Here is a 17,507-nt window from a genome sequence, read left to right as displayed (position 1 = left end):
ATAACTTTTGAAGTTTAAAGGAGATAACGGGGTAAATAAGGCTCAAACGAAGAAAATTTTGTTCATGTTTGTTTGTTTATGTTTGAAGCTGTTTATGTTGGGTTCGTGTCTCGTTAAGTTTTTGACATCATGTTTGAACTCAGTTCGATTATTATTTGATATGTTCAGGTTTAGTTCGATTAATGTTCGTGAGCATATTCGATTAATATTTTTTATAGAAAAATATTATATTTAAAAAAATAGTTTATAAATGAGCTAATGAGCAAATCTACAAAGAAGTTTGTACTTAAACATAAATGAACATAAATTATTTATCCCTACTCATTTATTTAACTTAATAAATGTATTATTTGAACCGTTGACTATCACAAGCGTTCATTTATAGCTATATAATAACAATCTTCTTTTTACTTTTTCCGAGTTTATTATATATAATTGCAATTGGCTATTTTTAAATTATTATTTTTAAAATCATTAACAATGTGTTTTTGTTATATTAAACCCTACATAATAAGGAAATAAAAAAGACTATAGTGATTAATTGGGATACTCGTTTAACCTGTACAAAGATTTAAAAATTCAAGTCAGGTTAGAGTTATTATTTAATTATATAATTTTTTATTTAAATTAAAAAAATAAGACGAGGCATTGAATTGATCCAGTACCTTAAATTTAATTGATGTTTGGCATGGGAGAAAATTTAATTTATGTTTGGCAATTAAAAATAAATAAAAATCTAGCCATTAAAAAATTTGGCATTAAAAAATTTGGCATGTGTTGGGGACCACGTCAGCTCCCATTTTCCCAATGCAATTCCAAATGCCATAAATATGATAAATAATAAACGGCGGATTCGAGTATCATTTACTTTTTTAAATTAACTGTTTATAATTATATATTATTTTGAAAATTATCTTTGGGATCTAATTGGAATGAATATAAAATTTTCAGTACTGTACCAATTAAATACACAAGGTAAGTTGTTTATAATATAAAATAGGATAAACTAAATTAATAGTCATTTTTGTTTGTTTCAAATTACATTTTAGATATTTATATTTGAAATATTACGTTTTAGTCATTTACATTATCTTTTTGTTACGAAGTGGTTACTCTACCGTTAAGCTTCGTTATCTCCCTAACAGCAATCCTATGTGGCTGTCTAAATGGGTTTTAAATGCTGACTTGAATGTCCTACATGGCAATCCAAATTAAATTTATTTAATTAAAAACCTATTTTTATCCCAATAATTGGACATCTAAGTTGGCATTTAAAACTTATTTGAACTGCCATTAGAGAGGTAACGGTAGAGTGACCACTTTGTAACAAAACGGTAACGTAAATGACTAAAACGTAACATTTCAAACATAAGTGACTAAAATGTAATCTACTATTTTTGTAGTTAACCTTATAAAATAAGAGTGTGTTTGGAGATCACGAGATAATTGCATGAAAGTATAATTATTATATTTGATAATACAATTAGTAATAAAATTAATAAGAAAAATACATATTCTATACGATTTTATTTAATTATTCTATCTTTTTATATTTGTTGGGATATTCTTTCTCTGACATTAAACATATAGTCTTGTTATTCTTGATTAGCCCAAGTAAAAATAATTAATAATAAATATTATGTAATTTAATTCATTATTTAGTAGGTTAAAATGTGAATAAAATATTTAATTTTTAAAATATATAGTTGAAAATTAAAATATTATTATTGTATAAAAATGAATTTTTAAAGTTAAATCATGGGTATGTCTAGAAAGAGATATAGTAATTGTTAGTAATTACTTGTATAACTACTCTAATTCTCATCGTCTCTCTAAGATTTGTATGGTATGGTTGGAATGCTCCAACTCCAGTCAATTTAGTGAGGCCTACTAATTATTATGTGGTTTTTCAAACACGTTCTAATCATATATATATATATATGTACACTATAACAATACGAGGCTAAAAAAAAGGAAATAATAGTCATGTTGACATTATAGTTTTTTTTTTTGACACACGAAAACCATTAGAAGTACTAATTTATAAATTGGATAAATTACTATTTTACTCCTTGTCTTTTAATTTTTAAAATTATTCCATGGCTTTTTTTAATTTTTTTATAATTTTTTATATGTTATATATATATATTGGGTAAATTACTCTTTTAAAATTTTTAAGTTATCACATACATTTTGTTTAAATTTTTTATATGTCAAATATAAAGTTGATTTTAAAAAAATTATCTCTTTATTTTAAGATTTTATTTAATTGAATTAACTTTCAATGATATAATGTTAAAGTTAATAAATATTAAATTTGTTTAACTTAAAATATAGTTAAAAAAAAGCACATATTAATAACATTTATCAAATTAAATTTTTATTTTTAAATATAATAAGAATTAATTAAATTTATTGATTAAAGTAAAAAAAGATAAATATAAAAATACAACAACTAAATTTTAGCATTAAAATAAATTAATTTAACAATGGATATAAAATAAATAATTTGTAAGAAATTATTAATAATATTCTTTAAATTCTAATATATTAATATTCAAACCGTAATGAATTTTTATATAGTTTTAAAGAAGATTATTTGTACATTATCATAAGGCAGAGCCAGGGGGGTTGGCATGGGCCCCGGCCCCCCAAAATGTAAATTTATTCTTTTGGCCCTTAAAATTTTTTAAAAATTTTAAATTAATAAAGATAAAATTACACTTTGGCCCTCTTAAAATTATAAAATTTTGATTTAATCATTTACAAATCATAAAGATATAAACTATAAAAACTTAAAATTTTATCTGCCCCCCAACAATTTGTTCTGGCTTCGCCCCTACATTATCAGAAGAGTTTTTAAACTATACAAACAAAGTCAGGGGTTGACAAGAGTTCTATAAGGATATAATAAAATATTTTTTAAAAAAAGACATGTCAATTTTTTAAGGATTTTTGTGGAATAAAAAAAATTCTCACTCTTATTTCAATATTCAATATTTTCTTTTTAATTTAAATCACATTAGTATAACTCTTTTTAAATTAATTAAATATTTTTAAAAGTATTTTATAATTACATTACTTTTTTAATTCATTAATATATTTTTATAAATTTATTATATTTAAAAACAATATTATAAATTTAATATATACAACCGACTCATCTATAATATGTAAATACAAACTAATTATTATAATACATAGAGCAAGTTAAAGTTTATTTATTTATTTATTATTTTTAATATAATTTAAGAACATTTTACAACTTTTTCACAATGCTTGAGAAGTTTTATACAAAATAATTATTTAATATAAAATATATTTTTCCATGCAAACATATTTTTGCTTTGCTTTTCGTCCATTTATATAATTATTATTTAAAAAAAAGGAAAAAAATATAAAACTACTCTTAGAAGTGGGTAATATTTATAGTTTTTATCCTAAAGAAAGAAAAATAAAATAACTATTTTTAGGGGAAAAAATAAAATAACTTAAACTATAATAAATAAATAAATCAATTCCACTAAAAAAATTGTAAGCAAATTTTCCAATTTCCATAAATAAATAAAAAAGAAGTAAAATTTCCTCATCCTTTTAATGAATTCACACTAATATTCATGGATTCCATTCCATATATGATTATTATCAATCTTCTAATTTCCAACTTTCCTTTTTCTTTCATCTTCAATTTTCTCACTTGCCAATCATAACTTAAATTTACACCCCACCATTGACCAACCCCTCCTTCACCTCCACAAGACTTCAACTTTTCACTTTACAAAATCTCCCTCAGACAACTGTAAGATTTTCTCTTTCTAACATGGAAAAAAGCAATAGTGTAATCAACAAGCTTGGTTTTTTTTTTCCCATGTTTTAATGGTTTATGCCATGTAAAATTTCTTTAAACAAACAACATGGGTTTTAAGCTAATAAGCTTTTAAAAATACATTTCCAAAGTTCTTAACTTGCATCTGGGTTTTTCTTATTTACCTTGTTTTTGCATTAAAAACCATTCCTTTGCTCTCTTTTTTCTTCTCACAAATCGAAGTTCTTAAAACTTCAATTTTTTTATTCATTTATTCATCTTTATTTATTTGTCTGTTTGTTTGACTTTTTATTTAGTAAACGTTTTTGAATTGTATTAACTAGTGGCAAGTTTTATATATATTTTATTCACTTATTTTGTTTTTGATCTCAAAATTCTGACAAGGTTGCCTGTAAATGGGGGTTTTTCTTTAACTTCAAACCTTGCGAATTGACTCTCTTGTTTTGACTTTCTTATTTGGTTCTTGATTAGGTCTCAAGATTTCCTTGATCTCCATCCTTTCTGGGTATGTTTTGAATTCCTTTTTGTCTGAAACTTGTAAAAAACAGTGTTTGCTTTTACCAATTGCATTGGTTTCTTGATTGATTTTCATGGAAATTGAATGGTGTTGTTTGGTTTTATTGAAATATGGATCCCTTTTTGTTCATTCTTTCTGTATGTCTTCGATTCTTATATGGCTCCAACTCTTCTTTTTCTTGAAATATTCGTGTTCGACATGTTTTTAGACATGGGTTCGGGGTATCGAACATTTATACCCGAATCTGAGCAACATAGCTTTGATGTGCCTGTGATAATATTTTGTCTGTTTTATGTAGATTTTCTGAATAGTCTTTCTATTTTTAGTTGCAACATATTCTTGCTTGATTTTCGATATTCCGTGGACTTTGTTGTTCGGTTCTTGATTGGCGTCAACTTCGTTTTGCAGTAATTCTTGGAGCTGCATTCTCCTGTTAGTGTACTCCAACTAATTGTGTAGTGGCTTTTTTCCATTGTCAACCGGTGTGGGCGTTTTTGCGGTGTAGAGCTTGTTTTTAAGCAGTTTGGACTTTGGAGGATCGGAGATCGTGGTCGATGATATCGAGAAAGAACATGGGAAGTGTTTCGCCGCTCCTTCTCATTACATTAGTTCTTGGTGTTTGCTTTGCCACATATAATCTTGTAACAATGGTAATGCACAATAGATCTATTTCAAAACCGACAATCTATTATAACTCCGATGGTGGAATATTTGTTGATCCCATCATTGAGATGCCCGAAAGTGTGAGGAAATTGAAGCGTGCCAAAATGCCTTTCCATGTTGCCTTAACTGCCACTGATGCTCCCTACAGCAAATGGCAGTGTCGTATCATGTACTATTGGTATAAGAAGCAGAAGGACTTACCTGGGTCGGAGATGGGAGGTTTCACTCGTATTTTACACTCTGGGAATCCTGACAATTTGATGAACGAGATTCCTACCGTCATAGTCGATCCTCTTCCAGCAGGGCTTGATCGGGTGAGTTTTGTTGTGATACCATATTTTTGGTTACCACTAGTCGCTGTCACTTTTTCTATGTATGTTTACAGGCTCAGAAAGGTCTTAGAGTTTTGTTTTATTTGTTTAAGCCATCGATCTAGACAAAGCGAACTAATTTGTCTTTCAAGAAGTCGGATTAGATTTCTTCTTATCGGTTATCATGAGCCTTAATAACATTGAAACAATTATAGATTGATATAGCTTGAAAGAATGCATTCTTTGTATTTGTCAGGGATACATCGTCTTAAATCGACCATGGGCTTTTGTGCAATGGCTGGAAAAGGCTACAATTGAAGAAGAGTGAGTGCTTTTACATATCATGATTTCGTTATCAGTTTCATAGTACCTTAATCCGTTACTTGGGTTCGGGTATGAGTGCAATTTTTCCATGTATTTGGGGTTCCTCAGAAGGTACTATCCTCATATCCGAATATGTGTCGGACATGGGTAACTTCGAGAACAATGAGAAGTCAAAGCAATATAGGTTTCTAAAGCTTGTTTAACCATTTTTCTCGATGCAGATACGTATTGATGGCAGAGCCTGACCACATTTTTGTCACTCCCCTACCTAATCTAGCACATGGAGGATACCCGGCTGCATTCCCCTTTTTCTACATTAAGCCGGATCAGAACGAAAAGTTGTTAAGGAAGTTTTTCCCGGAGGAGATGGGACCGGTGACAAATATAGATCCAATCGGCAATTCACCCGTCATTATCAAGAAGGTAAAAAAAACTCCTATTAACTGATTTATAGGTTAGGCTCGATGCAGAGTTGTCTGACAATTAAGCGTTGATTTTCATTATTAGATCCAAGTTCTCGGATGACTGTATTTGTTCCTCCATTGTCACCCTTGACGGCATTCCTTTTATGTTGTCATTATTTTTTGTCAATTGTCATGGATTTGGATTCGAGTCTATTAAAACGTTTTGGGTTAAGGGGAGATGCTTCTATATATTGAAGGACTTTTCTTATACAGGAATTATTGGAAAAAATCGCTCCTACTTGGATGAATGTTTCTTTAAAAATGAAGGACGATCCCGAGACTGATAAAACTTTTGGATGGGTGCTAGAAATGTAAGTATTGGCTATCTTACTCAGACTTTGGCAAGATTGTCGGATATGAGTATCTGTCCGACATGAGCATGCTCAAATTTCTTTTAATCTTTCTATATATATCTCCATGCCCTGTCCGAATATGTGTAGGTATTGACATGTTTTCTGAACTTAAAGGTATGCTTATGCTGTGGCATCGGCTTTGCATGGCGTGCAACATATACTTCAAAAAGACTTCATGCTTCAGGTTTGGCACCTTTTTTTTTAAAGGTTTTCTCTTTTTGGCATATGTTTCCTTTTCTGTATAGTTTTCATTGATACGTCTCGTTGTGTTTTTATTATCTGTTCGTAAATCAGCCACCGTGGGATCTGGAAATAGGGAAAAAGTACATAATTCATTACACCTATGGATGTGACTACAACATGAAGGTAAACTGTTTTTAGTCGTTTTATGATAGGTTCTCGGCTTGTTGCTATTCCAAACGCAACTACAGACTTGTTTTATTTTAAATTTTAACATGTTTCAAGATTGCCTTCATTTTACATTCAGGGTGAATTAACATATGGTAAAATCGGTGAGTGGCGATTTGACAAGAGATCGTTTCTACGAGGACCACCACCACGAAATCTCCCCTTGCCTCCTCCAGGGGTCCCAGAAAGTGTGGTACGTATTTACAAATATCAGTATTAAGAAATGGTACAGACCAATCTTAGGGACCAATATTGCGGTGTCTGTATAGTGTTTCTGTTAGGTTTGAGACGGTCTTTGTTTTGTTGGTTACTCTGGTTCGTTCAGCCGAGCCAAGTCATACAGCATTCTTTTTTGAGCTTGACTCAGCTGAAACAAGTTGAGACATACGTAGCACATTTGGGTTCAACTTTTCATCTCCGGTTTCATGCACTCGAATTATTGTGTCTGCAGGTGACGCTTGTGAAGATGGTGAACGAAGCAACGGCTAACATTCCAAACTGGGACGCGGAATAAACGTCCGATAATGGGTTAAGGAAGGAAAATTGAAGTAGGAATATACCCTTTAGCTGAATTGAAACATGAAAGAAATATGAAGTTGTAATAGTGTGATAAAGCATTCAACAAAATTATTTTTGAAGAGTAAAAGAGTTGAATATCAATACGGTTTGTGAAATAGAGATGACAAAAACTCTTTGCTACATGAATTAAGTTTGAACTTTAAAAATAAAACATGATGGAATTCCAGCTTCTACTCTTTTACCCTTTGATTCCATTAGCTTTGAATGGTCTTTGATGGATTGGATTCTGGGCTTTCTCATAAGCTTCATAACTGGGCTAAAAATTATAATCTGGGCTTTCTCATAAACTTCACAACAGGCCAGGAAAAACTATGAATAAAAAAATTCCAATAAATGCTAATACCTATCAGAAATCTAGAACTTTAACTCAACAAATAATGTGGTTTTAGGGGATTCTTTTAGTTCAAATTCTCTTAAGTTGTCTTTACTTTCGAATGAGAATTGATAAAGAAAATTCCTTAAGACACCAACATAAAGCGAAGGAAAACACAAAAGACAAAAAAACATGAATTGAATAGAAGAGCCATAAGAAAGCGATAACATATCAAGTGTTTGGGTAAATATTTTTAAAATATTCTATAACTCTGAATGAAATAATTTCAAATGAGAGAAAAACTTCTATTTATAGTTTAACTCTTCTGATCCAACGGTTTAGTTTAAAATAATCAGCGACTAAAATTGTTTACAAATTGAGATTCTTGAGGGATTTTTCAAGAACCTCTAAGGTTATAAAATGTTCTCTCTAATAAAATATAAGTTTATATATTTACCAAGCTAAGTAAGTGGGCCTTCAATCTTTTCCAAACAATAGATCAATTCTATTGAGCCAAATGATCTCCTATGAAAAAAATGGATCATCCAATTGTGTCTTGATCACGGATAGATCACATAACCAACTAAACTATCAAACACTTATTTAGTTTTGAAATATAAAACTACTTTAGGTGTTGTATGAAACTATAACTAGAACCATACATGTGTCATGTTTCATTATTTGTGTAATAAGCGAATAGCATAAATAAATATGATAAAAAATGGTTAAAATATGCTATAGGTCTCTATACTTATTGTAACAATCCGTTTTTTTAATAGTATCGGAAATAGTGATTTTGGGATCACAAATTCAATGAGTAAGTCCGTAAATATTATTATTTAATATTAATGTGTCAAATATTGTATTATATTTGATTTTGATATGGCAATTTATGTTATTTGAATGAATAGTCAAGTTTAAGTGGTGTGTCCCTAAAGTCAAGTGAATTTAGAAAATGAGGTAATGAGACCTTGTTTTAATAAACCGAGTCTATAGATTTTTATAAAATATTTACAGAGTGTCCTTAGGGCTATATTAAAAATTGGTTAAGAAATTTTAACGTTTAAATAATTAATTAAGGAAAAAGGACTAAATTGTGATAGATGTAAAATTTAATCACTATAGTATTAATTGTATTAAATGGATATAAAAGCATGAAATAAGGGCTAATTTTACCTATTTTAAGAATAATGGATGATCATGGCTTGGCATTTGATGAAATTTGGTTTAAAATTAAAGGGTAAAGTGGTAATTAATAAATTATTATGGTTCAAATAAAAGAATTAGTCAAATTAAATGATATGAGAGCTAATACTAATGTTGTTATCTAGTTAATGGAATTGTATATATATGTGAGATATCTTTAGTTATTTATATAATAATAAGAATTACAAGTATTATACATATATATATGAAATTAAGAAGAGATTGTTAATAGTAATTCTTGGATTTGAAATAAATTATATGTGGATGTAACGAGTTCTATTGTATATGGAAATGCAATAATGTCCCTGTTCGCACATCGGTGCCCTTGAATACATTTTGGTATCTCTATTTGCACATCTGTGCCCCTATTCGCACTTCGGTGCCCTGTATACACTTCAGTGTCTTTATTTGCACGTCTGTGCTCTTGTTCTCACTTTGGTGCCCCTGTATACACTTTGGTGTCCCTTTGCACGTATGTGCCCCTGTTCACACTTTGGTGCCCCTGGCTGCATGTATGTGCCCCTATTCTGCATCTATGATGTCCTTAAAAATGGAGTAATTGTAATACCCCCTACCCGTATCCATTACCGGAATAGAGTACGAGGCATTACCGATGAGTACGAAACACTTACAGATAATTTAAATATATTTTCATAACAACTTGTCTCGATTTCATATTATTTCATTTCGTACATCATCACATCCATATCATGAACTCTTTTTCATACCTTTCCAAGTTTCGACTCATCATAAACACATTCTTACTCAGACACCTTAGTTTCACTTTCAACAATTTCTAAAATAACTCGATTGAAAAATATTTCTGTCTATAAGTAAAACAAAAATTAGATCGGATCATACATATCACTTTATCACAGATTTATATGGCATGTATTTCTAAATACTTTACACATCTCATTCGATCCGAGAATTGGCTAAACCGAAGCTCTGATACAAAAAATGTAACACCCCATACTCGTATCCATTGCCAAAATAGAGTACGAGGCATTATCGAGGAGTACGAAACATTTATAGATAATTTAAACATATTTTCATAACAACTTGTCTCGATTTCATATTATTTCATATTTAAGCTTTACTCATCAAAGTATTTGAAATGTCATCTTTATGCAAATAGCACACATGAGGTACATAATTCCATAATTATGAATGAACACATTTATCAAACACATTCCATATTCATATATCAATGTCTCATGTCTCCATATATCAATAATCGTCATTTTTCTTGTTTTTCAGATAAATATGTGTAACCATTCATAAGCATGCAATTTCACTATTTCTTCCTATCAATCACAATTTCAAATGACAAATTCATGTGAATGAGCTCAACCTCATTAGCTGTTTAAATTCTGTCACTTTGATTCACATACTCAAAATTTACTAACATAACTTGTCAAACACAATCTCTGAATGATGAAATCACATAATTGAGCTCAATTTCAGTGTTCACTAAAATCTTTCATATAAATTCAAATAACAATTACCAAAACTTTGTCAAATTGGAGAACGTCTTACGTTCATTGGTCTGCACCGGTATGCACTGAATTTCATTGATAATCACTGATGCCGTAACATAACTATAGTCTTTTCACTAAAATACCATAGCTCAGCTATGGTCTTACATTTTCACTATCATTATGCCATGGTGAAACTATGGACTTATCCATCAATTCATCACTTTTTACTAAAATGCCATAGCCCAACCATGGTCTTACATGAAAATCACTTGTCACTTGTAGCCGAAGTTATCGCTATTCACTGATCAAGTAGCCGGAGCTACCACTTCTCACTGATCAGGTAGCTGGAGCTACCACTTCTCACTAATCAAATTACTTATTATCAAATTAGGAAACGTCTTACGAAATTGAGTATGTCGTTGCTCAGTGCCACGATTCACAACTCAGTATTGTCTTCCTCATTGAAATATCATACCTACATTTCACAACTCGGTATGGGAAATGCCATACCTACGTTTCTTAACTCAGTATGGATAATACCATACCTATGTTTCACAACTCAGTATGGTTAATACCATACCTACGTTTCACAACTCGGTATGGATGATACCATACCTACGTTTCACAACTCCATATGGTTAATACCATACCTACGTTTCACAACTCAGTATGGTTAATGCCATACCTACATTTCACACTTTGTCGTGGGCCAACCATGATATTTTCCGTCAATTCATCTTGTCACTGAATTGAAGTGCTCAATTTGATCATTTATTCAATTTTCATGCTTTTACATTATTCACGATTTTATCATCAATACATATGAAATAACACATTATGAAATTCATAAAATTAACAAATGGTCACTAAAATTTAGTTATATAAACTCACAAGTCCGGTTTTTGTATTATAGCGATAATCATAATTTCATAATAAATATTCCAAATAAAACATTATATCATTTCTAATTCAACATTTATCGATTATAATAGGGCATGTGATCAATTTATACACATGTCATTCATATATATATTTTTCCTCCTCCTCCTCTCCATCCACATCCTTAGTATAAATAACACACTTGTAAGTAACATCATCCATAATTTTCACTATTTACTTCTGTGAATATTCAAGCTATCCATCATTGTCATAGTCACTAAATTATTTTTATCTTGAGCTAAAAAACTCCAAATTAAGATACGCTAATTTTATCTGAAACTAGACTCACGTATATTCTTACCATAAAATTTTCATAATTTTTGGTTTAACCAATAAGTACAGTTTATTCTTTAAAGTCACCCCTTTTCTGCTGTCTAACAGTTCCGACCCTTCTTCACTAAAAAATTAATTATCTCATCGTACAAGATTCGAATGATGTTTCTGTTTATTTATCTTGAAAATAGACTCATTCAGGATTCTAAAAATATAAATTTAAGCCCCTAATTATTTTTCTCCAATTTTTTATGATTTTCCAAAGTCAAAACAGGCGAACCTGAAATCATCCTGACCTTATTTCACAAAATTTATTATATCTCATGATTTACAATTTCATTGCTTACATCGTTTCTTCTATAAGAAACTAGACTCAATAAGCTTTAATTTAATATTTTATTCATCCTCTAATTAGATTTTTACAATTTTTAGTGATTTTTCAAAGTTAGACTACTGTTGCTGTCCAAAATAGTTTAGTGCAAAATGTTGATTTCCATCTTGCCCCAAATTTCACAGTTCATACAATTCAGTCCTTGTTCAATTAACCCCTCAATTGAGCTAATTTTTATCAATTAATACTTTATTCTATCATTTTAAACTACTTCATAACCCTTGAAATTTAGAACTTTAGCACTAAACCTTATTTCCAAACTCTTTCACAATTAGGTCCTAAAATCAATTTCTATCAATTTTACTTGATAAAATCATCATATATCAAAATTAAATATTCAATTATATGTTTATTCATCATATTATTCCATAAATCATCCATAAAAACTTTAAAAATTAGCCATGGAATCAAAAACTAATGAAATAGTAAGTTGGACCCAATTGTAAAAGTCCAAAAATGTAAAAATTTTAAGGAGAAAGCAAGAATTAAGCTTACATGAAGTTAGAGTATGAAAAACAGCTTGAACCCTCTTTCATGGCTGTTTTTCAGCTGATGAATATGAATATAAATGAAGAGAATTCTAGATATTCCAATTTAGTCCCATTTTTATTTAGCTAATTTTGGCAATTTTTCAATTTTGTCCTTATTTCACGCATTTCCTGATTTTTCTCAGTTATTGCTGCCCAAAGTATCTCCTTTGGGCTTATTTTCACTTTATGTCCTTCCTCATTTGACAATTGAGCTATTTAATCCTTTTAGCAACTTTTACACCTTTTTCAATTTAGTCCTTTTTATTTAATTAATCACCCAAACGTCAAAATTTTCGAACAAAATTTTAATACTACCTCACTAACACTCCATAAATATTTCTAAAAATATTTATGGCTGGGCTTATGAAGTCGAGGTCTCAATACCTCATTCTCGACCCAATTTACCTAATTAATTCTTTTAAATCACCAAATTCACTAATTCAAAAATACTTTTATATTCACATTTGACTCATAGATATTAATTTATTAAATTTTCAACTCACTCATCGGATTTAGTGATCTCAAATCTCTATTCCCGACACCACTGAAAATTAGGTTGTTACAGTAATGACCGAGTATGTGAACCAAGTACTAATGATTTAGACTACATGATATGGATTGTTACATGGAATCGGTCTAGTTACTCTAGTATTCTAGTTAATTTACTAGTTCATCGGGCTATGAAATAATTGAATTACAATCTATTTATGTGCTTATATATATTGTGGCATATTTATAGTATTGGTAAGTGAAATATATTGTAATGAGTTTCTTAGTTACAAGTATAGTTTGTTACCTTAAGTAAATGTGATTTATGATATGGAAAAGTCCTTTGAAATGGACTTTGTATTGATGTGTTTGGATTGGAAAGGTAACATTTGAATTATGTGGATGAATAATTTATATAGTAAAATTCTTTTCATGATATGAACGAGTTAAAGTTTTACAGAGTATTTAACCATATGAAATGATCTATGATTTAAAGTAATAGTATGGAACATATGATAAGCATAGTTAAAAGAAAATGAAGGTATACAGTAGTCATATGATAGATGAATGGTTTGAAATTGAAATGCTTGATATGTTATATGCCTTGACTTGGTTGGAATTGTATGCGTATTTCTTCACCTGCTAACCTTGTGAGGTTTGGTGTATAAGAAAAGGGAAATATGATTTATGGCTAAATGGAATTACTCATAGTTGATTAATTTATTACAACTGGTGAGTTTAACTCTTTTTATATGAGCTTACTAAGCATTAGTTGTTTATATAGTTGTTTTCTTTGTTTTGTAGATAATCAGAAAGCTCGAACGGTTAGAAACTTTGTCGAAGTATGATCACACTATCCATCGAATTAATTTGGTAGCTTTTGAACATATTGAAATGGTTATAGGTGGCATGTATAGGGTTGTGTGCCATTTTGGTATGATTTGAATGTAATAAGGTTTTAAGTGTTATTTTGGAGATTAGTTTCTTTTTGAATGGTGCGAAGTTCATTTTGGCTTATGTCTTTTGATGAAGGCTTGTAAATGATGTGTATTCATATGAGATAACAGTAGCTATACATACTCTCATGTGAGTAGAAAGAAGAAGGTTGTTTGATATGTTTGTGATATGGTCATTTGATATGCATAAAGTATGCTAAATGATGGAAACTATATTGTTGAATAGGTTCAAAATTGATTGTAATTGTGGTACTTATTGTTGGTACATTGGTTAGAACGTATAGGATGATTGATTTAGTATATTATGAGCAAGTTTGGAATGAGTTTTGGTCTTATGAATGCTTGTAGAAATGATGTGTTTTAAATGTGTAAGTATTGGCTTGATTTTTAGCTTATTTAAGGGGTTAATTTGGAAGCACACGGCTTGGGACACGGTCTGTCACACGGCCATATGTGCTCTATTAGTTTTGGTACAGGTTTCACATGGTCTGAGACACGAGCTGAGACATGGCCGTGTGTCTCAAGTCAGTGAGTTACATGGTCTATGATACGGGCCTAGATACGACTATGTGTCCCTACTTCAAATGCTCACATGGTTTGAGATGCATCACACGGCCTAGCCACACAGCCGTGTGACCATTGTTTTACCTATTTTTCAAGTTTTTCCTAAAATTTTCTAATTTATTCAAAATGATTCCTAATCATTTTTAAATTGTTTTTAAGGCCCCAAAAGCTCTTTTTAAGGCCCAAATGTGTATGTTTGCTATAATTGGAATAAATTATTGGAAATTTATACTTAAGTTGAATTATTATTTTACTTTGTACAGTAACACTCTGTAACCTTAATATGGTAAGGGAAACGGGTTAAGGGTGTTATACTTTTCATAAATTTGGAATTTAATATTTGTATTTTTATTTTCATGAACTTAGTTCTACTTTTCAAATTTTAGAATTCAAGTTCAATTGTTAACATCATTAATTTTTTTCTGTTAAATTTATCGGTGTGACATTTTGAAATAAAGCTTATACTTGCTTGGTAGACATATAATAAACCTAAGTTTAACAACAAAATTTTAACCCTCTTAATAACTAGAACCCTAACCCGTATCCGCTGCCAGAACAGGGTTTCAGAGCATTACTACCATCTGCAGATCACTTAAAAAAAATTAAAATACTTACCGATTCAATGCATCATATAAAATAAATATATTACCATTCAATCAACAGTTTGGCACTTGTATAAGCATCAGACAACAACATTGTTAGTATACTTGCACATATCTCATATAAATTCAACATTGATATATCTATTTTCTCGACATGTCGCACTTGAGTTTAATAATAGTCTCAATTACATAATTTCCTTGTATCAACATATCAAAGATAATCATATATGTACATGTCATGAAACATATCATGCTCTTACCGTTTCTTCACAAGCATATATCATTCATTTCATTATATCAATATTTTATGCTTCATCATTTCCATATATTTTATGTATATTTATTCTGGTAATAGCTTATATCAAACTTAACATAAATTATATTCCATGTACTTATACTTATTTCGTTTATCCATTTTCATAATTATTTCATATAACACTTTTGTACATATATTTCCATATGACCAGTTCTTGTAAACATTTCACACAACCATTTCATATAACCATTCGTCATCTGATACATTTTACCTGAATATCAATTGTTCAATAGATGTTATAGCATCTCCCATCCACGGTCTTATTTATCTTTGACGTGATGCCATAGTGTCTTTCAACTATGGTCTTACTCATTTTCTGTCATGTTGCCATGGTATCTTTCAACCATGGTCTTATTCTTTTCATGTCACGTTGCCATGGTATCTTTCAACCATGGTCTTACACATCTCATATCAGGTTGCCATGGTATCTTTCAACCATGGTCTTACACATTTCATATCAGGTTGCCATGGTATCTTGCAACCATGGTCTTACACACAGGTTGCCATGGTATCTTTCAACCATGGTCTTACACATTTCATATCAGGTTGCCATGGTATCTTTCAACCATGGTCTTACACACAGGTTGCCATGGTATCTTTCAACCATGGTCTTACACATTTCATATCAGAGAGCACAATCCCGGGAACCTCATCCTTACAGTGGGATTACCAGTCCAGGCTAAATCCCCTGTAATATAAACTCATAGAGTATTGTCGGGATTACCAGTCCAGGCTAAATTCCCTGCAACGACAATTACTCTAATGAGCTTGGATCTGAATTACCAGTCCAGGCTAAATTCAGACTCTAATTCGGATTACCCGTTCGGGCTAAATCCGTTTTAGACATATTCTTCGGGAGGGCTATATCAGGATAGGATCACCCGTCCGGGCTAGATCCTTTTTACCGTCAATTCCTTTTCAGAGATCCATTGAATTTTCCTTTCATTCAACCGGGATTTCTTCTCCTTTTATCAAATTTATCAATGTTTCATAAATTTTCATACAATGAACATTCAAATCATATTCACATAAATAACATACAATCTCAAGCATTTAAGAATATAATTCAAGTTACACGAACTTCCCTCATTGCTTGTTTGTGTTTATAATTTCATTAATCTGATATCTTTTCTTTTCCATGATCAAGTCTCATATTTGAGTCGTCCGGATCTTTATAAATAAATTTGATCATCATTTTCATTCATTTCATATTCTAATGCATTTAATTAATGCTCTAGGCAAAATTACCATTTTGCCCCTAAACTTTTAATTAATGAAGATTTCATCCTTAGGGTCAGGAAAATAAAATTCTTGCAATTTAATCCTTATTTCCAACTATTATTCTCTTATATATTGATAACAATCCATGAATTCTATAAAATATCATAATTTTTCATAATTTCAACACTTTTCAATTTAATCCCTAAAACATGTTTTCCCCCGATCTTGAACTAAATTAATAATTTCATTCAATTTTGTAATTTAAATAATAAAATAATCCATTTCATACAATTTGGTCATTTCTGACATGTTTACAAAATTGCCCATAAAGTTTTACTTTTATTCAATTTAGTCCCTGAGCCTAAAATATGCAAATTAGCCATGCTAGATGAATATTCATACATATTTTTTCCTCCTCCTCCTCTCCATTCCACATCCTTAATGTAGATAACACACTTGTAAGTAACATTATCCATAATTTTTATTATTTACTTTTATGAATATTCAAACTGTCTATCTGCATCATAGTCACTAAATTATTTATATCTGGATCTATAGAACTAAAAATTAATATCAGATAATTTTCCCTGAATCTAGACTCATATATATTCTTACCATAAAAATTTCAGAATTTTTGGTTTAGCCAATAAGTACAGTTTATTCTTTAAAGTTACCCCTGTTCTGCTGTCTGACAGTTCTGACCCCTCTTCACCAAAAATTAATTATCTCCTCATACAGGATTCAAATGGTGTTCTTGTTTGTTTCTCTTAAAAATGTACTC

At 30.2% G+C, this 17,507-nt stretch overlaps 1 protein-coding gene across 2 annotated transcripts; it reads left to right on the top strand.

Annotated features, from left to right (window-relative positions):
• The first annotated feature begins 3,588 nt into the window (after window positions 1–3,588).
• On the top strand, window positions 3,589–7,616 carry LOC107928113 (hydroxyproline O-arabinosyltransferase RDN2). Of its 2 annotated transcripts, XM_041116186.1 has the most exons (10): window positions 3,589–3,799; window positions 4,298–4,331; window positions 4,752–5,320; window positions 5,574–5,641; window positions 5,863–6,064; window positions 6,319–6,416; window positions 6,573–6,642; window positions 6,753–6,824; window positions 6,946–7,059; window positions 7,318–7,616. In XM_041116186.1, the coding sequence occupies exons 3-10, from the start codon at window positions 4,898–4,900 to the stop codon at window positions 7,378–7,380; spliced, it is 1,110 nt and encodes a 369-aa protein (XP_040972120.1). In that variant the 5' UTR covers window positions 3,589–3,799; window positions 4,298–4,331; window positions 4,752–4,897; the 3' UTR covers window positions 7,381–7,616. The 2 variants fall into 2 exon arrangements, with proteins under 2 accessions (XP_040972120.1, XP_040972119.1); XM_041116185.1 differs by lacking the exon at window positions 4,298–4,331 and having other exon boundaries at window positions 3,636–3,799.
• Window positions 7,617–17,507: the final 9,891 nt, after the last annotated feature.

Source organism: Gossypium hirsutum, chromosome A06 (genome assembly GCF_007990345.1).
Source record: "Gossypium hirsutum isolate 1008001.06 chromosome A06, Gossypium_hirsutum_v2.1, whole genome shotgun sequence".
Lineage (NCBI taxonomy): Eukaryota > Viridiplantae > Streptophyta > Magnoliopsida > Malvales > Malvaceae > Gossypium > Gossypium hirsutum.
This window is presented reverse-complemented; position numbering and strand designations above follow the sequence as displayed.

What these genes read in the sequence shown, in the direction of transcription:
- LOC107928113 (XM_041116186.1), top strand. Translation starts at nt 4,898, where the DNA reads ATGATATCGAGAAAGAACATGGGAAGTGTTTCGCCGCTCCTTCTCATT. An exon ending in AAGGCTACAATTGAAGAAGA is followed by an intron (nt 5,642 to 5,862) that starts GTGAGTGCTTTT and finishes TTCTCGATGCAG; the next exon opens with ATACGTATTGATGGCAGAGC. An exon ending in CACCCGTCATTATCAAGAAG is followed by an intron (nt 6,065 to 6,318) that starts GTAAAAAAAACT and finishes TTTCTTATACAG; the next exon opens with GAATTATTGGAAAAAATCGC.